Below are 27,940 nucleotides of genomic sequence, written 5' to 3'. Positions count from 1 at the left end.
ACTAAATAAAGCATGCAGCTGCCAACTCTGATTCCCTCTCATCATCACAATGTTTCAAACACAAAAGTCTGCTAGTTTTCATTGCTCAGTGACTAAAGACAGGAAATAACACAAATTAGTCATAGTACAACAAAGAGAAAATCCACCCAATGAGAGCTGTCCTACTGGTCCCAAAAGTTTGAAAAAAAAAAAAAACTAGCAAATGACGTGTGCCACCCATCAACTTTGTCCCTACTGTTTACACAAACACGTTACTCATACCCTCTTTGCTGGGCTCCGTCCTGCTTAAGAGCAGAGTCACATCTTGTCCTGGTGGTAAAGCAGAGCAGGTAGACGCACAGGAAGAGGGGGAAACATGTTTTTTACGACTCTGCTCCGTCTGCTGTTACTGCGGCCTGGCTTCGCTGCTCTAATGACTTCTCCATTGGATGGGGTAGGTGGAAAGCTGCGGGTGAACAGGAGCACTGCGGTTAGCGATTCCGCAGCTCAGGACTTCTGCAAAGTACATTGAACTCTTCAACTTTAAACTGTTTATCATCCTGTGAAAACCCACGACCTGCAGAGAGTCATGACTGTGTTTGACTAGATTTACATGTTAAAGAAAAAAAAAAAAAAGCTCTAAAATAGTTTTGTGTTTTTATTCACTATTTGGGACACGGATCTAAATTTGGTTACACAGGTTTGAGGCTGCTGTTTCTAAAGGATCTAAAAATGGTGTTATGTTTTTGTGTCCTCTTTGAGCTTTTTCATCAGTCCTCCAGTCAAAGAGACACAGTTTCTGCTCCTGGCTATTCTGATGCCTCGGGTAGGTCTCTCTATGACTAAACTGTAAAAACAGTTTGAAGACTCAAAGATATCGTTTAACTAGAAAAACAGTTGGGCTACTACACACATGCAAATTACTGGTGTATGATGTGGTGTTTTCCTTGTTCACAGCAAATGAGCGGCTGCGTCGGTCGGCTCTGATGCCTGATATCACACATTTGGAGCTGCTGGTGGTGGTCGGGCCTGATGTCTATCAGGTCCACAAGCAGGATACGGAACGATACATCCTCACCAACCTCAATATTGTAAGTCTGAGCACAGCAGCCTGGGTCCTGTTGATTACCATTTGAGTGCCTTAAAGCCAATGTATGGGAAAATGTAGTGAAACCAGGGATGTTAAGAGTACTAGAATGTTTTACTCAAGTAGCTTTATGTACTTTACATGTAACTTTTGCAAAAAATGCACTTGGATTAAAGTAAAAACTAGGTTACTTAAAATGTACTCTAACTAGATGTTACTGTATTACATTTTTAAAAAAAAAAGATATAAAGCATTTAAAAATGTATATATGGTACAGGATCTCTTCAGGTATCAAGACACTTGAATGCCTTTTGAGAGCTTTTTAATATCATTTTTGACCAAATCTAAGGCCATTTTTTTGTCAAATCATCTTTTTCTTATTTAAGCCTTGCAAGTAAAAATAAAGGTGATTATTGAGCTTCATATGTGGTCCAGTGCAGAGGTAGGTTTTAGGCAGGCATATGGTTAATAGAGTGAGTTAGGTTCATAGACATTTTTCCAACAGGTAAGAGCAAGTATAAAGTAAAAGGACATTATTATGTTAAGTGAAGGGTTTTAAGATTTTTAACATAAAAAATGTGGACGTTCAAGTTGAAGAGCTTGCACCATTATTGTAAAAAATAAAATTAAAGATGAATAAATTACATAAAACGTCTGTGACAGTTAATACCTAACAAATTGAAATTTAAGACTACTTTGTGACTTATAAGGCCTAATTTACAATTGAAGACTTTTTAAGGACCTACAGACACCCTGTCAAATTAAAGAACAAATCTAGCCTGCAAAATAACAAATCACACCACTGAGCTCTTCTGTCCAACAGTACATTTCCTCTCTGAACAGGCCACTACTAAAAGGTCAACATTGGTTATACAACCAGTGCAAACTTTGTAGTATTAATCTGAAAGTAAACTACACTCAGAAAATTGAACAAGAATAAGCAACAATGGGCCTAAATACCCACAACGCACAATTTTCACAACTGAGTATCAGTGTTGTGCTCACCTGTCTGGATGGCGTGCAGTCAGTCTCGTGCTCCAGGTTCGACGCCGCTCGTTCATTCTCATGCCAAAATAAAACGTCTCTGAGGTCCCCCAATGCCCCTTTCAGTTTCCAAACATTTTGAGTTGAGACTGAGACAGAAATTTACAGCTACAAACACAAACTTTTGTTCATGTCGCCGGACGAGTAATGATATTTTCCTACTAAAGACGGCTGATGTGCTCATGTTGGGACTTGCAGGCGATTCCTGTCAAAATGTTTCAACAGACACCGTCAAATGAATGAGACAATGAGGCGAAACTTTCAAAACACTGGTTTGAAAGTGCTACAACGTTACAAAGTTTCGAATTTGACATAGATAAAACAAGAAAACGCTCCTAGCGTCCCTGAAACTTCGCCATATCAACAACAGGCCGACTGTCTACCGACAACAAACAATTCACCTCACCGTCATATCACTCCGCCACCCTTAACCTTTAGCCTTAAAATTGCAGGCAAAGTACACCGTGTTATGTAGTCCCCTATCCAAAATTAAGGAACGCAGGCGTCGTTACCATTATTGTAAATTATTTCAGTAAACTTTTGAGGGTAATCTACAATATAAATCTGCAAAAAAGAAATATTAATTTGCCTCAAGCCATACTGGAATAATTATTGGATTCATTCTATTGCATTGCTGTAGGCCTACTTGAGTTAAACAAACAAACCAAAAAAACACAGATTTTTTAAAAGTACACAAGACATTACAAGTAACCTACACAGAAAAAACCCCACTTTGTTACAGCAACAATAGTACAGATTAATCTGATACTTCCACTCTGAGGGGAACAAACTTAAACCAATTTATTTACAGCACTGTCGGGTTGACACAAAGAGTAATAAAGTTAGAGAAAAATCTATTTAGATGTTGTTTGTTGAAATATTTACATAACCAGACGTGCACTCCAATGCTATAGTCCCATAACGCTCTGAACATCCCGAAATATATTCATCTGACCTGTATTCCTATTTCCACCCAGGCCTCAGAGCTGTTGAGAGACATGGCCCTGGGAGCCAACATGAGGGTGCACCTGGTCCGCATGATCATCCTGACAGAGCCAGAGGTGAGTGGCTCAGTGTTATAAGTTCAATAGAATCAAGTTTATAAATGGCAAGATTTTAGAGGTAGTGGAGTAATATGATATTCCTTTAGCTCTTTTGTATTTTTAACACTGATATTTACTAAGCCAATGCTGTTATTCAGTGACTTTTTTGTGAGCAATGACACTAATCTTACTTAATCAGTTTCTTACTGCTGTTACTGTGCTCATTCTTCTAGCCAGAGATCCAAATGTCTACAAATATCACCTCCTCTCTTAGAAGTGTATGTGACTGGGGCAGAAGGATAAACCCCTCGAACGATACAGATCCACTACATGCTGATCTTCTCTTATACATTACAAGGTGTGCTACATGTAGCCGACTGTATTAGAAGTAGGTGTTTTATTAATATTCTATGAATGAACAAAATGTTTTAATATATGTCTACCATTATAAAAAAAGGTACGACCTAGTGTTGCCGGATGGAAACAAGCAGGTCAGGGGTGTGGCTCAGCTGGGAGGGGCTTGTTCCAGTGAATGGAGCTGCGTGATCACAGAGGACACCGGCTTTGACCTAGGTATCACCATCACTCATGAGATTGGCCACAGGTAAAGCAGACACATGATGAATAGTGAATCTACATTTTCTACAATATCTGATTCAAGTTTACATCGCAGCTTTAAAATCTTTTCAGGAAAACTTCCTTTTACAAATCTATACTTTATAAATAAATACAATTTTACACATTTTCTAGAAAGATGTAATTTGGCATTAATTGTACAGAAAGCGGAGAAAATGTTTAATTGGTACACCTTCATTTAATTATTTGAATAAAATGTGCAATAATTCATTAATATTTACTTATATTTAAATGAAGATTATCATTTAAGGACATTCCTATTTTCCCTATAATTAGCACCAAATAATAAGGCTCACTCCAGGGAAGTTGTTATAAATTATTAGAAAATTGCAGACCCATGCAAAAAAAAAAAATTACATTGGTGCAGCTTGAAATATAGTGAATATAACAGCCAGTTTTAATGAAGTAAATTCTTACAGTGAACGAAGTTTTCATGCATTCACTGCAAAATGGGATGAAAACTTAAAATATCACCACCAATTTTTAAAAATTTAAACATCCAGTGTGTAGGATTTGGGGGGTACATTGGCAGAAATGAAATATAATATATGAGTGTTTTCTTTAGTCTATAATCACTTAAAAATTAGAATTGTGTTTTTGTTACCTCAGAATGAGCTTTTTATATCTACATTAGGAGCTGGTCGTCGTACACAGAGATCTCCTTGTTTCTACAGTAGCCCAGAATGGACAAACGGACATTTGTGTTTTTGCATTTTCATGTTTTTGATGTGAGCTTCAGAAAAAAAAAAACTGATTTTGTGACATGAAACATATTCATCTCTCATTAAAATCCTCCTGAATAATAAAAACTAAAGGACTTCTGACCAGGAGTTTCAGTTGCTTGCAATTCACAGTCCTCACCACGAGATGCCACTAAATCCCCCTAAATCTTACACACAATTCCTTTAATTAAAGATTGCTTTATGATATAAGAATCTCAAGAAATAAATGTTGAAATCCATACAATAAAGTACATTTAACATTTTACATTCAATCTACTTTACCCAGTTTTGGAATCAACCATGACGGCGTAGAAAATACCTGCAGCAGGAGTGGGTTTATGATGGCCTCAGACGGAGGCTACAACAGTGTGGATCTGACCTGGTCTCCCTGCAGCAGACAGCAGCTGTTCACATTCTTCAGGTGGGCCAACCTGTTCGGAGCAGCTGTGCATGAAAATGCTTCTCATTTATCATGCAGACCTGGGACTGTTGAAAGGGCATTTCATCTATAAGTCATTAATGTTTTCACTTCAGGTTGTTTTAACCGATTCCCTTCTCACATTTCGAGAAAGGTCGAAGTTATATTTGGTTGATTTGAAATTCATTGAAACCTGATTACATCTTAAGTATAGGAGCTCTGGGGGTAGTTTCAAAATGGCTATAGTCTAGACTTGATAATGAGATGCCTCTTGTATGAATGTCCCCAGTGAAGGGAAAGCTGAATGTGTAAAGGACCTGCCTGCACTGGGAGGATCCCTACAAGACTGGAAGCCTGGTCTATACTATGGAGTCGATGACCAGTGCCGCATAGCATTTGGCAGCACTGCGAGAGCCTGCTCCTTCACCAATCCTGACCTGGTAAATCACCTGTAATACCAGCTTGATACCACACGGTGGCATTTCACATCAAAAATATACATTATTACCACATTTGTAGTCATGTTTGCAATATTCGTCTCCTTTTTCATCAGCCAGCTTGTCGGGTCCTGTCCTGTCACATTAACCCGGATGATGACAGCTCCTGCAAACGTCTCCTGGTCCCACTTCTGGACGGGACAGAGTGTGCACCTAATCAGGTGTGTCATCAGTGATTCATTCTGGTGCAATCGCTCCTCAAGTGAAAGTGTTATTTACTATGACCAAAACATGTTTGTTCATGAGGTGCATTTCGTCTGTTCCAGTGGTGTCTGAAGGGGCGTTGTGTGTCTTCAGGTGAGCTCAGCTCCTCTGTAGTGGTGCATGGCTCCTGGTCTAACTGGTCTGAGTTCTCCCCCTGCTCACGGACATGTGGCGGGGGAGTCACTCACCGCACACGGAAATGCAATAACCCAAGGTAACAAATGTGATCAGCATCCACCATAGTGCTAAAGATCCTGTGACTGTACTTTTTTTTTTTTTTTTTTTTTTTACATATTATACACAATTTACTGAAATAGCGACAATAACACTTGTGTCAAATCTAATTTTTCAGACCTGCTTTTGGAGGGAATTACTGTGAGGGAACAGATATCGAGGCTGAACTTTGTCACCAGCAGGTACTGTTTACAATAGGCCTCCGTACAGTACAGTAGGTCAACACTATTTATTCAGTGGATCACTGTACCCACAACTTTTTGGTGAGCAGTCCACAGCCTGTACTTCTGTAACAAGCCTCAAAAAGAGGTCTTGATGGGATGAATCAGAGAATTAGAGGCAATGAAGTCATTTAAAAGTGAGACCCTGAGCTTGGGGCAAAGTGAGCGATATTCAGATGAATTTTAGATCCTTCCTTACTGAATGCCTACAGTGGTTTGGTGGCTGAAGTTGCAGCAGAAACCATTATCAGGCCTGAAAAAAAATCTCTGTTTGTCCTCATCTGAACACACATGTTGCAGACATGTGAACGTACCCAGCTGGAATTCATGGCAGAGCAGTGTTCCCAAACAGACCTCCACCCCCTCTACCTGCAACCAAACACTGCCTCCTTCTACACCTGGATCCCTGCTTTAGGCTTTGCACAAGGTAGGCTTGACCCTTCAACACCTGCAAAGACATCAGTTTTCTTAAGCTACATTCACATGCTTTTTGCAGGCATTTAAACCCTGAAACCTGAGAATATTGGTTTGATATTTGTCAAACACACAAAAAAAATAATGAGCAACTTGGCTATAAATATCCCACAAACTGCAAAAAAAAAAAATAGCAAAGGTGACAAGGAAATAATCTAAAAATTAGCTGGGGGGTGGGGGTGTCCAGAAAACTATATTTATAATTCTCTTAATTTTATATTTAAATTTATGTTACAGAAAACGATTTTGTTAGTACTTCCTTAAGATAGTTTTACTGTTTTTTTCTTCGTGTTTTCAGCTAATATTCCTGTGGCTTTTTACTAATTTCTTGTTAATTTTTGGCCATTTCTAGTTAAGTTGCCCATGTTACTGTGTTTTTTCAAAGAAATCAAGCCAATTTGCTCATGTTTCAAAGAGTTAACGCTTTTTTTCCTTACATAAAATGAACCTCATCGCTTACATTTTTCTTCTTTGAACTCTTCTCGTCGTAACCAGGAGATGAGCAGTGCAGATATATGTGCCAGTCAAATGGAGAAAACTTTATAGTGAGCCGTGGCTCTCAGTTTGTGGACGGGACTCGCTGTGAGCCAGACAACCTGCCTCCCTTTGGCTCCACAGCTGCCTGTCTAAGAGGCAAATGTGAGGTAAAGAAGACTAAGTCGATGGCAAAACAGATGCAGTCTTTCACACTTTTGTTTCACACTCACCTCTTTAAATGTGCTGTTTATCTCTGATCAGCTGTTTGGCTGTGATGGTGTGCTGCACTCTGGGAAAGTGAGGGATGTGTGTGGGGTGTGTGGTGGAGATGGATCGTCCTGCAGTTTGACCTCTGACTCCTACACTGGCGGTCAGGCCAGAGGTAGAAAATAACAGCATGTAACTATTCAACACACCACAGAATTCAGCACATTCAATAATACAATTAACAGCAATGTTGGTAATTGATTACTCACTTAAGTTAGATAATTTAATAAAGCTGTAGTTGATAACTTTTCTAAAATAAAAAGAAGAAAGAAATTGAAGTTACTATATGCTGAAACTGCCACTATATTCTGACAGTTGTATAGGAGACAAATAACTTGTGAAAAATAGTTCTTCTATTGGCATTTGCAGGAATCCACTGCATCTAAACAAAAACATCCACTCAGAAATGACGAGTCCCTGATGCCACTGTCAACCATATCAATCACTACTCATAAACTACAATCAACTCTAAAACGAAGCTGCACTGATCAAATATGATGTTACTGTTACTGCGTGTCCTATTTATTGCCTGAAATGTTTTCATAAACATATTTTAGTGTACTGTTTAGCTGTAAAATGAGAATGTTTTCTAACCCGGCTGCCTTGTTGAAAACAGTCAAGTCAAAATTGACTCTCTTGTAACTCTCTTGTGTTACAGCTAAGCAGTGCACTAAAATATCTTTTTGAAAAGATTAGAGGTGAGAAATAGGTAATGTTGTAACATGTCTTGATTCATATTCGATCAGTGCCACCTAGTTTGACAGTGTGACCGCAGTTCAAGAGCAATGACTGACATGATTGACAACTGCATTACAGACTCCTCGGCTCTGATTGGTTGTTTTTGTTCAGACGCAGCTGATTCTTGCAAATTCCTTCATAAGCACTAGGAGGCAGCAGAGACACATGATTATTTTCACTGACTATCCACCTCATGTCAAAATAGAGTGACAGTTTCAGCAAAAGTGACAAAAAGTTATCCTTATAAAATGTATCGACTGTATCTTTAATCGCAAACATAATCAAAAGATTTATCAGTAATGATGGTTGCAGCCCTAACTTCTGTATCGTCTTCTCTGAGTTATGATGAGTGCTTTCTGTTTCAGAGTACACCACCTTCCTCTCTCTGCCTGTGAATGCCACACAGGTTCATATTGTCAACAGGGCACCTCTGTTCACTCACATGGGTAAGAGTCTGCACTTTACAAGAGATTTATGTTTTCTACAAAACAGTTAACAGGAACTAAAACTTGGGAGTTGTTTTTGACATGTGTGTCCACAGCTGTAATGTCTGGGGATCAGTACATTGTGTCAGGGATGGGGATTATGGCACTGAATATGACCCACCCCTCCTCACTGGATGATAACCACCTTGAGTATCACCTCCACCTGACCCCTGACCTTTTGCCTGAGGTGGAGGAGCTGCTGCTGCCAGGACCGCTGTCAGAAGAGATAAACATACAGGTCAGGAGAGAGAAAGAGAATATTTGATAGACTTTCTTCAACAACTGAAAACTTTCACACATTACATCTCTATACAACAATAAGAAAAAATACTCAGTGGAAATCAAATGGGAAAACTATGTGTGCAAATTTAAGTAAGACACAACGCGCTCACTCACAATTAAACCTTTTGAGACTGGGTGCTGAATTGGTTTAGTGGATATTAATGCAGTTAAAAAACCAGGACAGCACCCTGGTAATAGCATTTATTATTATTCTGACACAGACCAGCAGGGGGAGCCAACATTTTTATTATATTATTATTATTATCATCATTATTATTATCATTATCATTATTATTATTATTATTACTATAACTATTGCTATTACTATTACCATTATTATTTTGTGTATTTATTCTATTTTTTTAATTATTATTTTTAAAGATGCAGAATCACAGTAATATGCATCATTTGAATCATTTAAAAAAATAAAAATAAATGTTGGCCATGCTGGGATGCACTGTAGGTGTTTTCATGTGTGGACTTATAATTAACTCCACCTGTGGGTTTTCTTTGTATTATTGCCATATGTACAAGCAGAAGAAGGGTGTCTGGCTCAAAATGTCTGTATGGCAATAATAAAAAATGCTGTAATCGGAGTGCTGTTCTGATTTTGACTGCAAAACTATGTGTGCGACATCTAACATTTATGATTATTTTTCTCTTTACAGGTCTATCGCAAATATGGAAAAGAATATGGAGAGAAAACAAATCCAAACATCAGTTACCAGTTCTATGTACCCACCAAAAATAGCGACTTGACAGACATCACACCAAAAGGAAAATGGGCTGTCTTCACAACACCCTGCTCTGTCTCCTGTGGATCAGGTAAGTAACTGTTAATGACGAGTCAAATTGAAAAGCACAAAAAGAATACCCAGCATGTCATTATATATTCACAGGCTGATTGCACATTATAGTCTTAGCTCTCTTGTTTTATGAGCCAAGTGGTTTTACAAATGAGATGAGGCATTTGTATGATAATGTGCAGCGATATTGACCTTTTTAGCAACCTTTTATCCCGTACTTACAGTGTCTGGCTATTACGAGGACGCTGCGGTGTTGAATATGCCAAATCCATTTTTTCATTGTTCTGATCTAAGATGTTTTTAGTGGCAAATACCACCAAATGTCCACTGAACTGATTAACTGCATAATCACAAACTGTATAGCAAAAGCAATTATGTGAAACAATTTGTGTTGGCCATATGTTAATATACAATTTTAAAGGGACAGTTCACCCCAAAATCAAAACTATACTGTATATATATATTTTTTTTCCTCTTACCTTACCTACCTATTGTAATGCTATTTATCAGTCTAGATTGTTCTGGTGTGAGTTGAAAAGTGCTGGGGATATTGACTTTAGAAATGTCTGCTTTCTCCAGGATATAATGGAACTAGATGGCATTTAGCTTGTGGTGCTCAAAGCTTCAAAAAAATACATTTCAAAAACTCAACAGCGACATCTGTCTCCAGAAATCATGACCCAGTTACTCAAGATAATCCACAGACCTTGTTGTCAGCAGTTGCATCCAGGAACTAATTTCTTTCTACTGAAAGACACCAGACAACCGAATTACCAAATAGAAGGAAGTATGCATCTACTCATGGAAGAGAGGTTCGGGATTGTGATAGTGTAAGATCTTCCTCAGTTGAACTGTAATGTTAGGTACCTCAGTGGTGCTATGTAAGCTAACAGTTGATGCACGGTCCCTTCTGCATGGACATACTATGGTAGGAAGAAAATAGTCCCTACATAAAACTGCTCACACCAAGGTCTGTGGATTAAGTTGAGTAACCGGGTCATGATTTCTGGAAAGAGACATTGCTTTAGAGTTTTTCAAATTGTCCCTTTAAGCTCTTTTTTCTTCTTACAGGTGTACAGAAGCATGCAAATATCTGTGTAGATGAAAATACCAACAACCATTTGGAGGAACACAACTGTGAAACACCTCCTCCACCCATACCACTCCACACAAGCTGTCAGCTCTCACCCTGTCCCCCCAGGTTAGACTCATACTGTTTTTTCCCCTTGGACTGACATACAGCTCAGCACAAATGATTATACATGAATAATTTACTGTTTTACAGGTGGGATACGGGGGTGTTTGGGCCTTGCAGTGCCTCATGCGGTGGAGGAGAGAGAGTGCGTCCTGTAAGATGTGTTCAGGAAGATGGAGCTGACGCGGTGGAGGTTCCAGATTCTGAATGCCCACCTGACACAGCTCCAAATACTATTGCAAAATGCAACCTGGAACACTGTCCTGCCAGGTATGAAATCTACAATGTAGTTTTGATCAATAGGTGCCCAGGTATTTATTAAATGTAGAATTATATGAGGTGAAATATCTTACTATGGCAGAAGATAATGCCTAATTTCAGGTGTTAGGAGATTATTTTTATAGGAGTTTTTATGTAAAAAACTACTTATGTGTTTACAGATGGCATGTGTCAGATCCAGAGGAATGTTCAGCGGTGTGCGGGCCAGGAGAAGCAAAACGCGTCGTGTCATGTGTCCGGCCAGAGGATGGTCGGGATGTTGAAGTGGATCACAGCTTTTGTTCTTTGCAAATTAAACCATCTGATTCTGTGCCCTGTGTGGTTGACGTTTGTCCCATTGGTTGGGAATCTACAGGAGAGGTAAAGTATTAAATCACCCAAACCTCATTCTTATTTCAAATTGTGAATCATGCCTAAACACTATCTTTCTTGATCAGGAACAGCCTCTGCTGAAATCTGGTCTGTCACCACGCTCTAGACAAGCTCCTGTGTATGTCTGGAGTCCTGTTATCAGTCAGTGCTCAAAGACCTGTGGCAATGGTAAGTGAAAAAAATATACTCACCATCACTTGGAAACAGCATGTCCTCATCAGATAGGATCAACCAAAGCCTGATGCTTGTGTAGGAACCCTGCAGGTGTGGTTCTCATGTGTGGACCACCAGACCAGACTGAGGGTGACTGACGTCCACTGCGATGCCTCCACCAAACCCCCTCCTCAGTCTGAGAGCTGCAACACATCTCCCTGTCCCCCAGTGTGAGACACAATACCTAACATATAACACACAATATTCATGTGTAATATAATGCAGTAAATCTCTTTAGTGCTTTGTCTACATTTTAGAGAAAGAAAGTCGGTTGTTAAAAATAAGGGTTTGGAAATTACAGCCGCACAATATTTTTTCCAACAACCAGGTGGCGCTCTAAGCAAGGAGTCTGCAGTGTAACATGTGGAGGAGGGGTGGCCAACAGGGTGCTGTACTGTGCCAGAGAAACAGAAGGGGAGGAGGTGGTGGTGGAGGATTCAGAGTGCAGTGACTTTCCCAAACCCACAGCAGTGGTTTCATGTAACGACCACAGCTGCCCAGCAAGGTGAATCACGCACAAACACACATGTCTGAGATCATCTTTTTGCAAAGGCAAAAAAATATAAATACCACTTTCATTCATCCAGGTGGAAGGTCTTCAGCACATCGGCCTGCTCGGCTTCCTGTGATTTGGGTGTAGCTCAGAGGACGGTGTCTTGCTTCCAGTTTGTCCAAGGCAAAGAGAGCGTGGTGTCGGAGGAAAGCTGCCGTGCAGCTGTCAAACCAGCCACCACAGTGCCCTGCCTGGTGCAGGTGTGCACCTTTAGGTGGGAGGTGAAACCATGGAGTCAGGTACATTTCAAAAGACACACGGGGACTGGAATTTGAAGATTAGATTACATTGATTAAAATTGTTGTCAATTGATAGTCAATTGATAACTATTTTAATAATCTATTAGTCACTGAAATCTTTTTACTCATTATTCGATTTGTGTGGTTTAAGACCATTTACTTCAAATAACTTTACATCCGCTTTACATCACAGACAGTCATGTTGCAAACCTTTTTACTGTGTTTTTAAGATAAATGTAATTGTTCCTCCATTTAAGGCCTCAAGCAGTTTTAATTTATTGACTGAGTTTTGAAACTTCCTTGAGATGTTTAATCCATCACAGTGATTATTTTAGATCAGTCTGCTTTCAGATTGCATTACCATACGATGATAATGTAACGTGGATAAAATGCAGTAGTTGACAAAGTACTCAGGTATACTACATAAGTGTAGAAATACAATGTTACAAGTAAAGGTCATGCACTCAAAATTTCACCTAAGTAAAAGTGTGAAAGTATTAGCATTAAAATAAAAGCAATTTACAATTTTAAAAGTGAAAATACTTATTATGCTATTAGAATAATTATATTTATTGATGCATTAATGTGTTCATTAATATAGTGTTGCAGCAGGTAAAGGTGAAGCTTATTTTAACTGCTTTATACACTACTGGGTACCATAAACTATAATAATATACACTAGTTTAAGCTCATTTATATTTTGGATTAATAATCTGAATGTGCAAAGTAACTATAGAGTAAAGCTATTGAATAAATGTAGTGGAGTAAAACGTACAATATTTACCACTGAGATGTAATAGACTATATAGCAGCAGAAAGTGGAAATACACAAGTAAACCACAAGTACCTTAAAATCGTACTTAAGTACAGTACTTGAATAAGTGTACTTTGTTTCTTTCCACCACTGATAAAAAGTAATGCAGACCTGATGTTCACAGTGATGGATCACTTAACTCAAGCAATTTTCTGCAAATTGATTTTCTTATTGTTTGGGGAAAAAAAGATTATCAATTGCTATCCAGAATTTAAGAAAAAAATCCATTAAAAACATTAAAATTGCACTTATGCATTCAAACTTGTCAACAAACAAATGAAGTATAACTAATTTCTTACTAAAGAGCGAAACTTGCAATCACAGCGGTATGGACGGACCTTTAAGAACAGATTTTTTCTCAGAACTTCTCTCTTTATTCCCAGACTTGCTACTTTTTTCTTCTTTAATGTGAGTCCTTGTTTATTGTGTGATGTTTTGCTCATCCAGTGTTCAGTCCCCTGTGGATATGGGATCCAGTCCAGAGCTGTGTCCTGCATGGGCCCGTCTAAGCCGGAGCCCCTCAGCCCTCTGTTTTGTATGCATATGCCTAAACCCATCACCATCCAGGGCTGCTACGCTGGTGGCTGTGGAGATGTGCCACCCACCTCACATGCCACCACTGCAGTTACACCTCAGCACCCACTGGATCATCCTTCTCCAAGTCCAACAGAGGCAATCACCGCCACACTGGCCACTACAACGACTGCCCCAACACCTAAACCCAGTTAGTCCACATCAATTAGCTGATGTCAGTGAGAGCTGAATGCAGCTGCAGAATTAATATGACCGTGTGTGCTTCTTACCAGGTGCATGTGGACAGCTGCTCCTGGAAGAATCAGGCGTGGTGGACTTGAAAGACGTGACCAGTAGCTGCACAGTTTCCATAGGTCGACCTCTGGATGAAGTCATTCATGTTAAAGTGGATTCTGGCTCCTTGGACTGCAGAAAAAGTATGTTTTATTAAATATATAAAGGATGATATTTCCTATAACCGTTGCAGCTAAATGAACACGTGTTACTTATGTGTTTTTACAGAAGAGTTTGTTGCATTTTTCGACCGACTGGCATTTGTGAGAAAATGCGAGCAGGTAGCGGGCAGCGAACTGACCACCAGAACCAATGTCCTGCTTGTGCGTCAAAATGTGCTCACCCCTGGGAACGGGGTTGTGTTTACCTACAGTTCACAGAAAAACACAAAGAAGAGCCATCATCGGGGTAAGAGTGCGTGTGTGGGCATTACATGCAGAGCTGGTGTGGCAAGTTTTTGTTTTTGCTATCCAAAAGGCTGACAAATCTTACAACTCAAAAGTTTGGATGGGAGGAGGCTTTGCTTGCTGTTTTGAATGGGTGCAACTGTAGGTGAACTGAGCCCAATGTTTGAGTCTATTGCAACATAAAGATTCAAAATTGAATCTAGAGAGGTGTATGCAATATTGTGAACACTTGCAGAGTCTAATGCAATCCCATACAAAACCCTGCAATAAATACGGTGAAGCTGAAAATACTGTAAAGTTTAAAATGTTCTTTCCTTGTTATGATTGTCCAACTGTGTTTTCAGCCTCTCACATAGATTTCCTGCATTTCTCTATTCAACATGATATTAAACTGAATATTTTGGGGGTGTTGGACTGACAAAATAAGACCTTTATCTTTATTTTAACCTTTTTTTGTTATATTACTCTATTTCATATACCAAGGGATTAATCAACTAATTGAGAAAATAATAGGTAGATTATTGATAATAAAGAAATCATTAGTTGCAACCCTAATAGTCAGGGTGGTGTTGATTCAGCTAACACATGTTTGTATTGCGTACTCTAGTGTGATTGTGTTTAGTCTCCTTCACCTACCCCATGAATTTGGAGGTGGCAACATTTTAGCACATTTAATTGCCTAGATAATGACTAGAGTTGAATCTGACACAGTTTTAAGAAAAATAAACCGTTTAAACTTAAGAAACGTAACACTCATTAAAAGGCGACTGTCAAGGTGTTTGGAATATTTTGTTGAGTTGAACTGTATTGTGTCTTTGCCCCGCAGATTGTGACATTCAGCTGTTTTCCCCAATTGGTGTCTTTGAGAATCCAACTACAACCAGCACTAACCACACCTGTCGAGTCCTCATCAACGCCCCTCCCTCAGTCAAGATCAGAATTCAAGCGCTGCACATTGGATTAGTATTCAACTCCACCAACTCCCCGTCTACATACATTATGGTGTGGACCAGCTTTAACACACATTCTTTCAATGTACTGCACACTTAATAGGAAAAAAGGGTAATAACTACTGCACTGTTTTGTATTTCTTGTTCAGATCCGGGACATGGATATGTTGAAGACCAACGTGTTTAAAGGCCAACAGCTGTTTCAGTGGCAGTCCTCTGGAAATATGGCTGAGATTGAATTTCATGGACACTACCTACATTCCAAAGGAAGCTTCAGAGCTGAATATTCTTTTGTGCGTCGTTGATACTCGATATTAACTATTTTCAGGAACTATTTTCACTGTTTTTAAATTTCTGTTCAACATTTATTTGGTCAAAGGTCCAGTGTGTATGATTTGGTGGGATGCATTAGCAGAAATGTAATGTAATTTTCAAGACTTTTTATAATCACCTAAAAATAGGAATCATTATGTTTTAATTTCCTTAGAATGTGCTGTTTATAGCAACATATGGTGCGTGTGCTCCTTACGGAGTCCACCATGATGTTTCTACAGTATGCCGCTACAAACAAACCAATCACTGGCTCCTGATAGGGCCGTATTGTTTTTGTGTTTTCATGTCGACATTGTAGTCCTCCTACACAAATGGCAAACCAGAGAAGTTTCAGTGAGTTGCAATGTGCAACCTCACTGCTGGGTGCCACTAAATTCTACACACTAGACCTTTAATACTTACATTTATGTAACAGCCATTAAGTTCTATTCTGTTGAGAAGAAGCTTAAGCTGGATCCTGTTTTTGTTCCATTCCTAAGTGCAAACAATTTTTAACTCTAATAAATAATAATCCAACTAAACCACTCAAAATCTTTAAGTCAAGTAAAGACAGTATCATTCTGCACCAGGACTTAGTAAATTATAAATAAAAAATAAATATCAAATTTTGTGATTTAAAGTTTATATATAACACAACATAATAAAATATAGAATTTCCATCAAAGAAAGAATTGCCTCTCATCACATATGCAGTCACACATTGCACTTCCCACAATCCTTCGATAGCGGGTTTCCCCCTCTGCACCAGCACACTCAGTACATTGTGCGTCTATGTCGGCGTGGCGTTCTGCCAGCGACTCCGGCACCGGTTCAGTTCCAGCTCCCATACAGCCCGGCGGGACGCAAACAGCAACGCCAGGCTCCTGTGTGGGATCACTGCTTGGCTGTAGCTGTGTCTTCCAGGAGAGCTCTCATGTCCAACAGAGCATCCTCTACAGCCTGGGCAAACTTGGCAGCGTTGGTCTCGTCACAGCTGTTGAAGGCCGTGATGGCGATGTTGATGTGCTCGTCCATGGGATTGTAACACACTCCGTAGCCATCTGGCACCATCGGACCAAAGCACATCACACAGTCGGTCTTCGAGCCAACCTGGACATAGGGACGGGAGAGATGAGGGCAAGCAAACAAAGACAATGACAACATAATCATTTGCTCAGTAATAATAGACTGGACTTTCTTAGATACAAATATACCTGGCTGGTGGAGAGATTGTAATGGTGCGCCACAGCAAATGAGGTATCCATGAATATTTCAGGCATGGAGGTCAGGTCTTCAATACTCAGCATCTTAAGCCCGAGGAGGTGTCGGTCTATGGCTTGTCCATGAATTGCCTAAAAAAATTTCAATGTGTAAAACTGAGATTAATGAGATGGTGTTAAAAGAAACGAACAAGTTATGTTGATGATTTCCAGCTCTCACATCATACGTGTTGTCCTTATGTGTCTGAATGGCGTTCTGCAGCAGCGCCAGCCTCTCTGTGTTCTGTTGGGAACATTTACTGCTCAGTCAGACAGCTTATACGCCTTGAATTATACATTTATTGAGAAACTATAGTACTTGTACCTGTTTAGCTGGGTCTTGCATTGCTTGGACAAACTTAAACGACTCTGCAGTCGTTGCACGGATTGCATCTGTTCGGCCGCATTGGAACATTCGTAACGATGCACTCTCATATGTAGAGCAGCAAAAATTATACATCCTGGAATTCAAAAACAGCACACAGTATACATGTAATATACTTAAAGGTTCAAATAGCTTTTTGTCGCAGTTGCAAAACAGTCACTATATCCAGACAGTAGTACATGAGACAGATAAACTGTGAAAAAATCATGTTCTTCTGATGGCAATGACAAGAACTCATTCTGCTTTAGTGAGAAAAAACAATCAGAGCCAGGAGGGCTCACTAACATAAGTCAAGCATGGCTGATATAGAACAACTCATTTTTCCTATAGCCTACATTGTTATATCCACTTTTTCCCCCACCTAATTTTAGTGATCATCAGGTCTCTTCTGTTGTGGAATTAACATCATATTATACATACTCTTATCGCTCTTATTGCCCACCAGCAGATGGAGACATATAATGCAATATAATATTCAGTCATTGTGCAAAATAAGAAAAATACTTCAACTTAAGGTTGGTGTTTTGTACATGTTCACTTTGTCAATTTAAAAAAATGGTTTGTGATATCACAGAAGTCAGCATGTTTGCTCTTTTCGATTTTTTCATTTTAAAGCCAAAATCTACTGATACTGATGATGTACCAATATTATCTTGCATCCTTAACAAAGACAAAAACTAGCTTTCACTTTCACAAAAGAAGCATGAGGTCTTCTCTGATTGGTTGTTTTTGTTCAGGTATGGTTGATTATGCAAATTATATCAGAAACACTACAAGGAGGCAGAGGAACATGATTTTTTTCACAGATGATCTGTCTCATGTACTACTGTCAGGATATAGACACTGTTATAGCAGAGATGACAAAAAAGCTTTAATGTCCATGTCCAACATCATTTTCAACTATGAAAAGGGGATTTCTTACCGGAAATAGGCCAGTTGAAGAGCCATTTGCACAAAGGCATCCGGACTCAGCTTATGTTGCTTTGGCACAGTTTTTCCAAAATGAGAAAACATAAGCACCTTCACATCTAAGTCATGCACCATTCTGAAAAAACAAAACAAAAAAAAAAATGAGTCAATTAAAATATTAAAAACTGATATTGAGACAACAATAATAATCATAACAGCACTTTACATACATGTTCATGTTTTGTTTGGCTTTCTCAATGTCTCTCTTGACCTCCGGTGTAATGTTGAAACGCAGTTTCAGAGGCATGGGCAGGGGAACCATGGGGGTTCGGACTAATTCAGTTCTCTGCCTGTTGAGAAAAAATTTTACATAGTCAATCTGAAATCATCTAAAAAAAAAACCCAGAGAAAACGCTCATATAATAAGGGGAAGAAGCTTACATGTATTTAACAACGAAATCGATGAGAAACACAATGGGTGGACCCTCAGCAGGTGCGTGTTCATACACAAGACCACATGTGCCGTCTTCACCGACAATGAACTGAGGATAATTGACAAGCACGTTCAAATTCTCAACAATTGATATGATACTGTTTAACATTTCCAATTTAATGTGTCTCAAATTCACCTGTATTGTCTTGTCAAACCAGCGGTTGCCGCTGTTCCAGCGAGCTCCTCCACCATGCAGCATCTGGGCAGCAACACGGCTCTGATACAGTTCGTCTGACACACGTGGCATCGGGGCATCCAGACAAACCGTGAAGATACTTTTCTGGATGGCACGCACTGACTCCTTATTTATCTTATCTGAGGAGGAACACAGGAATACAACAGCCTTTAAGATTACATTTTATTTAAAACACTCATCTGGATTCTTTACTTTATTTATTCTAAATAGAGAATAAATTGAGGGATACTGAACGTTTTGTCTCAGGCTCTTTAAGTTTTTGCCTCTGCTGTGCTCACCCTTAATCAGGTTGTTATAGGCTTTTCCCCAGGTGTTACGGTGCTGTGATGTGAGGATGCCAATAGGCTCCTTGTTAGTCTGCAAAGAGGAGTTCCAGATCTTCTCCAACTGCATGTAAATCTGGTCGACTGTCAGCGGGGTGCCATCGCTGTGGTACACATCCAACACAAAGAACTAGAGAGAAAGGCCACGTCTGGTTAATTCAGCCGCAGATCCAGTATTTCTTTAGCAGTTGTACCGTTGATAATGACATGACAGACTCAGTTTCTGTTAAAATATTGAGAAGGAGAAGAACAGCAGTGCCGTCTAGAATACCTGGAAGTTGTGGACCACGGTGATATGAGTGACAGTTTTATTCCCGCTGGCGTGGTTAACAACAGTATCTCTCTTTGGACCAGGAACTCGACAGGATGATAGGATCTGGTAATACTGGTTCATGCACAGCGGCTTTCCACTCAGGTACTCCACTGGCAGGGTATCACTATGACATAGCAGCTTACGTTATACTTTTCCAGTGTCGTAAACCAACATTAAGTCAAAATGATAATGAGCTTTCTGCTATAACAGTATGATAACTGGCAAGGCAAACTCACGTGTCAATCATTTTTTTAAATTCCAAAACTCCTGCAATCAGTTTAGCAGCAAACCTGCACAGAAGACATCATTGTGTTATTGAGAAACTTATGATGATTCGATGGCTTGTTTTCTATGAATGTTCACATGAGGGGTGCACAGACAACACAAATGACCGGCGGTTAACTCTGAATGGAGACATTTACAAGCAAATGTCATTCCATCTGACCTACTGTACCCGGCACACCTAAAAGTCTAGCACTGGCTTCACAGGAGTATTTTTCTTTGGGGCCAGCGTGCTCACTGCATATCCCGTGGGTCACAGTAGTCAGAAACAGCTGAGCAATGCTATGAGCGCCCAAAGTGCTTTAAATAGCCTGCGTGTGGAGAGAAGCCTGCTCCAAGGTCGGCACGAAACTCCAGTTTCATATGAGCTTGTTTATACTGCACTTCAAAACAATGTAAATCACTTCAGGAAACAACTTTATGAGTGTGCTGATAGTTTGACAATTAAGGTAATTAACCGAAATTAAGGGAACCCAATGAATTTTCAGCCACACATTAGAAGTGCAGGCAACTCTTTTTGGATTGTTTGTTTCATAAGATAAACATTATTGTTACTGTGGATCCTGGTTTCTCACCTCATCTGTCCTTGTCGATCGTGGAAGTGCATGCGAGGCAGGACAACACCAGGGCTGGTGTAGACCGCCACCGGCATACGGCAGTCCAGATAGGCTGACTGCATCCACCACTCTGACAGCTGCATAAAGACGTAGTCACAACGCAGGATATAATTACTTTTATATATATTCCTCTATTGCTTGTCTAGATTACACATCAAGGCAGGATTACAATTATATAGATGACGAATACAGAAAAACATTCAGCTAAAAAAAAACACAGATATCTACCCAGTTTTCTGTCTTGCGTGCCCTTCGCTCCAGGCCTTTCTGCAGCCTTTCCCCAACGCCACCCTTGAGGAACTCTTTCACCAGCTGCCGTGTGTGTTCCAGCTCCTCTTCACTGACGATGGGCTCCAGGGCTGCAAGGTAACGCTCACATGTCTGCTTCAAGGGCGGCACAGGCAGCTTAGGTAAACTTTCCTGATTCACCAGGGATCTCTCTGGGATCTGTGTTACTGGTCTGAGCAGGCGACATGGCTTCACCATGCCAGGCCGCAGCTGAAAGACACAATGTTAATCAGCAAAATTCTCCTCTGTCATTAGAGATTAGGATTTTGCTTATGTATTAACAATAACGTATATCACTGATAAAGTTTCAGAGCTGCTCTTTTGTCAGCAAGGATGGATTATAGAACAGGTCTGCTGGTACAAGCCCCGGGGCCAAAAGTGCCTGGGGCCCCTCTGGACTTCTCCTGTCACATGTGTCACTCACATTAACTCAAGGAAGGGACTCAGCATTATCATAAAGAGACACAAAATTGACCGCAGGGATATTCAAAAAGACCACAAAATGATGGCAAAAAACTACAAGAAGGGGAAAACAACCACAAAGAGACACAAAGTGACCAAACATGGCACAAAATTACCCCAAAAAGACACAAAACACCCACAAGAAATCAAAAAATGACATAAGAGGAGACACAAAACCACAAAAAGATGCACAACGATTGCATAAAGATGTTAAATAATGACAAAAAGAGACAAAACCACAACAAAGTCTTTGTTTTTTGCTCCTATATCAGAGAGGTGATGGGTTGCATATGTCTTCTAACTCTCCCATGATCATCAGCTGTGTTAACCAACTACATTGCAATACTGCTGATTCACTGCCATGATACAAAAGTCAAAGTGTGTCCTGATAATCTCACTATGTAAACCAGGAGATTGATTGGGCTGGATTGATGGTTGCCGTCTCACAAAACCAGGTGTCAACATGTTGTTAAATAATAAGTGTATGCAATTAAAACCTCAAATAGTGCAAGTAAGAGCAAGATTTAATGTTGTGAACAGCATTTCTGATTATTTGCAAAGTCATATCCTTTACAGTGTGGTGATTTAAGCTGTGAAACTGACACCAAAACAACCGAGGGAAGCAGTCATACTATTTGTTTGGACCCGCTGGTCTCACCTCGGCCAGTTTATAAATAGAAGGTTGACACAGTTGAACCTTTGAAATGGTAGCTAAAATAAACACACATGAAAAGTAAGATGTGTCAGTGTCCTCATGCTGACTGGGTGTTTCCAGTATTAAGTCTGACATTACAAAAACAAAGATTTAAAATAACGATTTATAGATAAATTTGGATAGGAACTCATCAGACCCTTCGGAGAGTGTGAAAAGAAATTGGATCTCGATCACATTAATTTATTACATTTGTGGTGCCAGGCCTCTAGGATGGCACTAACGAACTTCCGGTAGACTCTTTCAAAATAAAATAATATTTTGTTTTCAGCAGTGCATGGCACAAACAACGAATAGACTGTAAAGAGACTGTTAATACTTAGAGGGGACACCGTATCGAATGAAACTACTGTTATAGTGCCTTTTCCGGTGTCTTATGTTGAAAGCACGCGCTGTGGGTTTTGCTAACAGCTATGCTAACTGCTAAGCTAGGCTAACGTTATGCAAAATGTCACACAGCGGTGCTGCCAAATAACAGTCGAAATGAACACCGTTTCAAAACAAAGAGCGTACCGGACGTTTTGGCAACCTACAGTTGTGAAACACAAGTAACATTTTAAACTAATATTGCCATATTGTTGTTGTCCCGTAAAGCGCCCCACCCCCTTCACTCATTCTGGTGCCATCCAAACAAACATAACGTTACTGTGTTTGTTATTACGCACTTAAAATACATGCAGACTGACAAAAGCAACAGACTCACCGCGGACTTCACCAAAACACTCAGCATCTTGTCAAACGGACGCGTTTAAGTCGTTGACTGTCCCGGGAATATAGATGGGAAACCCTCGGACAGTCATGTCTCAAGGACAAGCACGCCGTGTATCGTCGGCTGTCCGCCCCCCTCGGACCCACCAAGCAAAGACAACTGCGAGCTCTCCACTAAAAAGCCCTGCCTTTCCAAGTGGAGTTAGGTGCATGCGTGCCTGCCGTCTCAAAAATATGTGACACAAAATCTTTCAGCAATAAGCTGCCTTGTTTAATCATGCATTTCATTTATTTTGGCCTAAAGAAATAACAGATCCCAGTGATCATTAGAAAGCATATATAAGCTATTATCGTTTCATTGTAGTTATGGCAGAGTAAAAAAAATAGGCTATAGATATGATATCCCACAAAACTGGTGGTAAAATCATAGCAATGGGGGGAAAAAAACAAGGTCACAACAAACCCCTTATATGTACATCTACCATAAACTCACTTTCCTGCACACTTAACAAGTGCAAAGTAATATATTTCATCAAGAGTTGAAGTTGTGATTTAAAGTCAATACGTCAGTGTTTTTAAATTATGTTATTTTTATTGATTAATAAAAGCAGGCCCTGATATAAATAACACATTTACAGAATGATATTCTGCTTTGATCTGGTGCATGAGGCTGTACAGATCTTTAGTGGCCACATGATGGAGCTCTTCCAACATCTTTCCAGAGAAACAGCGTTAACTCATTTCTTCAGGAAACACAAACCAAAGACAGACTCCAGCACCCCGAAACAAATCACCAGAAAATAAGGGTTTAAATGAAAGTAACAACATATTGTAACTGTGTGAAGAAATTGCATCAATTGGCACGAGAAATGTTCATGTGCAAAAGTAATCCAAAATGGACATGATTGCTGTTTATCATCACATTTCATCAACATTTTTCAATAACAAGGGAGATAGAGAATTGCAGTCGTGTCATGGTTTATTTGAAAGCAATAAAATAAAACGATACAAAGAAAAAAACAATCATACAAATCAAAATGCTTCGATTGCTCTGGTCCAGCCGCTGCCTGTTAACAGTGTATGTTTTAAACATATTGTTTGTGTGGCGAATATTTGCTCAAGGTCCGTGTGCTGCCAACTCACAAACTCAGATAGTCCACCTGAACCCAACACTGAGATCAGGTTGGAGATGTTCGTGCTGTCCAACTGCTCCGAGTCTGAATGTAAATCATCATCAGTCCTCATCCTTTTACACGGCACCGGCCCAAAGTCTGGCAAATAAAACTCTGGATCAACAATATGATAAGTTGTGTCCATCTTTCGCTTTTTAGCGTAGCACTGCGCGCCCTGCGGCTGTTTTGACTGCGCGCAACAGTCTGAGTGGAAGTATCCATTCGTGACAGTAGTCACCACATGCGTGTCCAAGTCCAGGACAGTCTTTTGGTTGGCTTGTGCGTTTGGGATAGGTAACTCCCAGGAGGATTTGTCTGCACAACTCCAACAGGCTTCCGAAACCATGAGGTCAGAGTCACTTGGTGAAACCATTGCGCAGGCAGATGCGTCTTGGTGCGCCACCTCTGCAGGCTGGCCGTTGGGCTGGTGCGCTCCGCAGTGCCAAGTGTCCGACTCAACCCCAGTAAAGTTGCAGTAGAAGTCATCGGCGAACTCTGATAAGCTCCCAGTCAATTCAAAATATTCTTGCCTTTCGCGGACTGCAGCAACATCCTCATACTGGTGTATCCTCTGCGTTTGCGACAAGTTTTTGCTCATGTAAAACTGCCTGGCGTTTCTCAGTACGTACGTTACCAGTAAGTTCTTGTGGAGCTTGATGCCTCCTCTCTGCGTCCTGGAGCTTTGGATTTTCCTCAAAGAAATGGAGATCAGATTCTGTGCGTCAAATGCACACTCCATCCTCAGGCGGGCCACCCGTTCTTTGCTCTCAGTCTCTCAAATCGTTTGTTTCCTCACTGAAGAAATATGTATGTCTTTAGTTGAGATTCCTACTAGATTCGTGTAGACTGTGTCCATAGCGCTCCATGTCTTCCCAGTAAGGGCATGGATTTGCAACTCTCATCTTTCCTTGCCACGCCCTCACGTAGACATTGTCCAATGGGAGGGAGGCGGTGCTTCTGTTATACGCAAATATCACTACTAGCCTCATTCAGAATGCACGTAGGAGCGGGCATGCTGCATTTCACTAAATGTGTTCTGAGCTTTTTAAATCTCAGTGCGGACAAAAATCATCACAATTACTGTCCATGCAGAAGAGAAAAGAGTAGAACAGACCAGAACAGACCAGACCAGAACAGGACAGAACAGAACAGAACAGGACAGAACAGAACAGAACATATAGTTCAGAATTACAAAAGAATAGGATACATTAGAAAGTAATAAATTACAATAGAATGGAATATGGTGAAGTGTAACTGAATAGAATACAATACATTAAAACACACAAGTAAAGAAAGAATATAGCCTATAGCAGGAAGTAACAGAATAGATATGAGTAGATTTCAACAGTAGTTACAATAGAATAGAATGGAGAGTAATAGCATCAAATGGAATAAAGATTTATAGAACAGAATGGAATAGAGAGTTATAGAATACAAAAGAGTTATAGAATAAAATGGATCAGGGGTAATAAAATAGAATGGAATTGAGAATAATAGAATAGACTGGAAGAGAGAGTAATAGAATAGACTGGGGAAGAGTATTACAGAATAGCATTAAACAGAGAGTGATAGAATAGTATGGAATAGAAAGTTTTAGAATAGAATGGGGTAGATAGTAAAAGAATAAAATGGAATAGAGAGTAACAGAATGAAATAGAATAGAGAGTTGTAGAACAGAATGCAATAAGCAGAAACAGAATAGAGTGGGATAGAGAGTTATAGAATAGAACGGAATAGAGAGTAATAGCATAGAATAGAATAGAGTTATGGAATAGAATGTAATGACATAGAATGGAAAAGAGAGTAGTAGAATATAATGGGATAGAAAGCAATAGAATACAGTGGAACATAGAGTTAAAGAAAAAATGGAACAAAGAGTTAAAGAATAGTATGGCACAGAGAGTTATATAATAGAATGGATTAGAGAGTAATACAATAGAATGGAAAAGAGAGTAATAGAATACAATAGGATAGCAAGTAATGACATACAATAGAACAGAAAGTTATAGAATAGAATGTAATGGAGAATAATAGGATATAATGGAATAGAGAATAATGAGAACAGTAATAGAGTACAGTAGAGTAGAGAGTTATATAACAGAGTGGGATAGGGAGTTATAGAACTGGATAGAATGAACAGTATTATAATAGAATGGAACAGATAGTAATAGAATGGAATAAAGAATAATAGCATAGAATGGAATAGAGAGTAATAGAATAGAACAGGATGAAAATGATAGAATACAATACAACAAAAAGTTATAGAAAAGAATGGAAAAGAGAGTTATAGAATAGAATGGAATGGAGAATAACAGAATAGAACAGAATAGAGAGTAATAGAACAGAATGGAATATTGAGTAATAGAATAGAATGGAGTAGAGAGTTATATAATAAAATTAAATAGAACGTTTTAGAATAGAATGGAACAAACAGGAATAGAATAGAATAGAATAGAATAGAATAGAATAGAATAGAGAACAATAGAATACAATGGGATGTAGAATCATAGAATAAAACAGAGAGTAATGGAATGGAATGGGTTATAGAGTTATAGAATATATTGGACTAGAGAGTAATAGAATAGAATGGAATAAAGGACAATAGAACAGAATGGAACTGAGATTATAGAGTAGAATAGAACAGAACAGAGAGTGATAGTATAGAGAGTTAACAGAGTAGTTAATTACAGTAGAATGCAATACAAAGGTTGACAACATATATTATAATATCTTTGATATTAATTGAATGGGATAGAAAACAGCAGAGTATAATAAAGAAGGTAGAAGAAGGTGGTTTTATTAGTCATTTTTCAAAACAAAGTTTAAAAAAAACAAAATTACATTTGTCCATCCTGCTACACCTTTGGAGAACATAGAACGTATAGTCAAAGAATAGAATAGAACACACTAGAGAGTAATAGAATAGAACAGAATAGAACATACTGAAGTATAATATGATAGAACAGAGAGCAATAGAATGGAACACATCAGGGAGCAATAGAATAGAAAATAATAGAACATTTTAGAATAGAACGGAACAGATTAGAACACTTTAGGGTATAATATGATAGAATAGAAAGTAATAGAATAGAATACCAGGGAGTAACAGAACAGAAAAAAATAAAATATTGTAGAATAAAGAGTGCAGAATATAGTAGATAACATATATGAGTACAATAAAAATGAACATCGAGTTATAGAAAAGAACATACTAGAGAGTAATAGAACAGAAAAGGCAGGAAAAGAAGAGAATCTGACATATAAGAGTACAATAAAAGAAGCAGAGAGAAATATAATAGAACAGAGGCTACTAGAGAGTAATAGAATACAATAGAACATATCAGGGTAATAAAATAGAGTAATAGAACACTATAGAACAGTAACAAAATACAGTAGACTAGAATATTGTACATTAGAACATACAAGAGAGTGATATGATATAATAGAGTAAAGAGTAACTGAACAGAATACATAATAACATATGAGAGATTAGAATAGATTAGAATAAAGAATAGGTCAGAGTGGAATAAAACAGAATAGAAACACGAAAGTAGGAAAGAGTAGTACATAGTAGTAATTACAGTGAAACAGAAATTGATATAGAGTAACAGAATGTAAAACAGAGCATAATGATCTGATATAATATAATACAATGTACAAGAGTGATAGCATAGAGCATATTAAAACAGAATCTAGTAAAGAATAAGCTAACACTGTTGAAACGAATAGAATATACAGTACTAGAGAGATAAGGAATGGAATCAATTTGATAAATAATAGTATGAGTAATAGAATACATTAGAACATACAAGAGAGCAATGTAGTACAATAAAATACAGTGCCGTAGTGAGTGATAGAAAGGCAATAATGCAATACAATACCCCAGACAGTAATGAAATATAATAGAATAGAATATAGTTAAGAGTAAAAGAACAGAGTTGAATAAAGAGTAACATGATAAAATATATAGGAGAGTAATAGAACACCATAGAGCTGTTTTTATACAAGTAAATTCAATTCAAACTGCTTTCGATAGCCATACATACCCTCAGAGAAAGACCAAACA

The 27,940-nt window shown here is 38.9% G+C and overlaps 3 protein-coding genes across 3 annotated transcripts; 1 reads left to right on the top strand and 2 right to left on the bottom strand.

Moving 5' to 3' along the window:
• The first annotated feature begins 217 nt into the window (after positions 1–217).
• Positions 218–15,847, top strand: adamts13 (ADAM metallopeptidase with thrombospondin type 1 motif, 13). The gene is made up of 29 exons (XM_042487757.1): positions 218–433; positions 742–805; positions 937–1,070; positions 3,088–3,171; positions 3,387–3,511; positions 3,611–3,757; positions 4,798–4,932; positions 5,219–5,369; positions 5,483–5,587; positions 5,693–5,844; positions 5,983–6,046; positions 6,386–6,512; positions 7,055–7,203; positions 7,298–7,418; positions 8,407–8,487; positions 8,583–8,764; positions 9,477–9,633; positions 10,686–10,815; positions 10,900–11,079; positions 11,250–11,448; positions 11,526–11,628; positions 11,714–11,843; positions 12,002–12,178; positions 12,261–12,465; positions 13,727–14,003; positions 14,086–14,229; positions 14,315–14,494; positions 15,320–15,495; positions 15,593–15,847. The coding sequence occupies exons 1-29, from the start codon at positions 356–358 to the stop codon at positions 15,746–15,748; spliced, it is 4,113 nt and encodes a 1,370-aa protein (XP_042343691.1). The 5' UTR covers positions 218–355; the 3' UTR covers positions 15,749–15,847.
• A 446-nt stretch (positions 15,848–16,293) lies between these two features.
• LOC121944088 (carnitine O-acetyltransferase-like) lies at positions 16,294–22,838 on the bottom strand. The gene is made up of 14 exons (XM_042487758.1): positions 22,698–22,838; positions 20,761–21,030; positions 20,491–20,609; positions 19,870–19,923; positions 19,592–19,757; positions 19,276–19,450; positions 18,938–19,116; positions 18,750–18,850; positions 18,539–18,658; positions 18,322–18,444; positions 17,340–17,475; positions 17,196–17,258; positions 16,970–17,107; positions 16,294–16,865 (listed from the first exon to the last, which is right to left on the bottom strand). The coding sequence occupies exons 1-14, from the start codon at positions 22,722–22,724 to the stop codon at positions 16,650–16,652; spliced, it is 1,887 nt and encodes a 628-aa protein (XP_042343692.1). The 5' UTR covers positions 22,725–22,838; the 3' UTR covers positions 16,294–16,649.
• A 447-nt stretch (positions 22,839–23,285) lies between these two features.
• Positions 23,286–24,748, bottom strand: LOC121944659 (immediate early response gene 5-like protein). The gene has a single exon (XM_042488525.1). It carries the CDS (start codon positions 24,611–24,613, stop codon positions 23,735–23,737), a length of 879 nt encoding a protein of 292 aa, XP_042344459.1. The 5' UTR covers positions 24,614–24,748; the 3' UTR covers positions 23,286–23,734.
• Between the last annotated feature and the right edge of the window lie 3,192 nt (positions 24,749–27,940).

The sequence above is a fragment of the Plectropomus leopardus genome, chromosome 6, assembly GCF_008729295.1.
Source record: "Plectropomus leopardus isolate mb chromosome 6, YSFRI_Pleo_2.0, whole genome shotgun sequence".
Lineage (NCBI taxonomy): Eukaryota > Metazoa > Chordata > Actinopteri > Perciformes > Serranidae > Plectropomus > Plectropomus leopardus.
The sequence above is the reverse complement of the archived record's forward strand: the minus strand, read 5'-3'. Positions and strand labels throughout refer to the sequence as shown.

Coding starts and splice junctions, on each gene's coding strand:
- adamts13 (XM_042487757.1), top strand. CDS start 356: ATGTTTTTTACGACTCTGCTCCGTCTGCTGTTACTGCGGCCTGGCTTC. Junction 434..741: donor TGACTTCTCCATTGGATGGG/GTAGGTGGAAAG, acceptor GTCCTCTTTGAG/CTTTTTCATCAGTCCTCCAG. Junction 3,512..3,610: donor CTTCTCTTATACATTACAAG/GTGTGCTACATG, acceptor TTATAAAAAAAG/GTACGACCTAGTGTTGCCGG.
- LOC121944088 (XM_042487758.1), bottom strand. CDS start 22,724: ATGCTGAGTGTTTTGGTGAAGTCCGCG. Junction 21,031..22,697: donor GTGTTTTGGTGAAGTCCGCG/GTGAGTCTGTTG, acceptor TGTGTCTTTCAG/CTGCGGCCTGGCATGGTGAA. Junction 18,659..18,749: donor GATTTCGTTGTTAAATACAT/GTAAGCTTCTTC, acceptor TTTTCTCAACAG/GCAGAGAACTGAATTAGTCC.
- LOC121944659 (XM_042488525.1), bottom strand. CDS start 24,613: ATGGAGTGTGCATTTGACGCACAGAATCTGATCTCCATTTCTTTGAGG.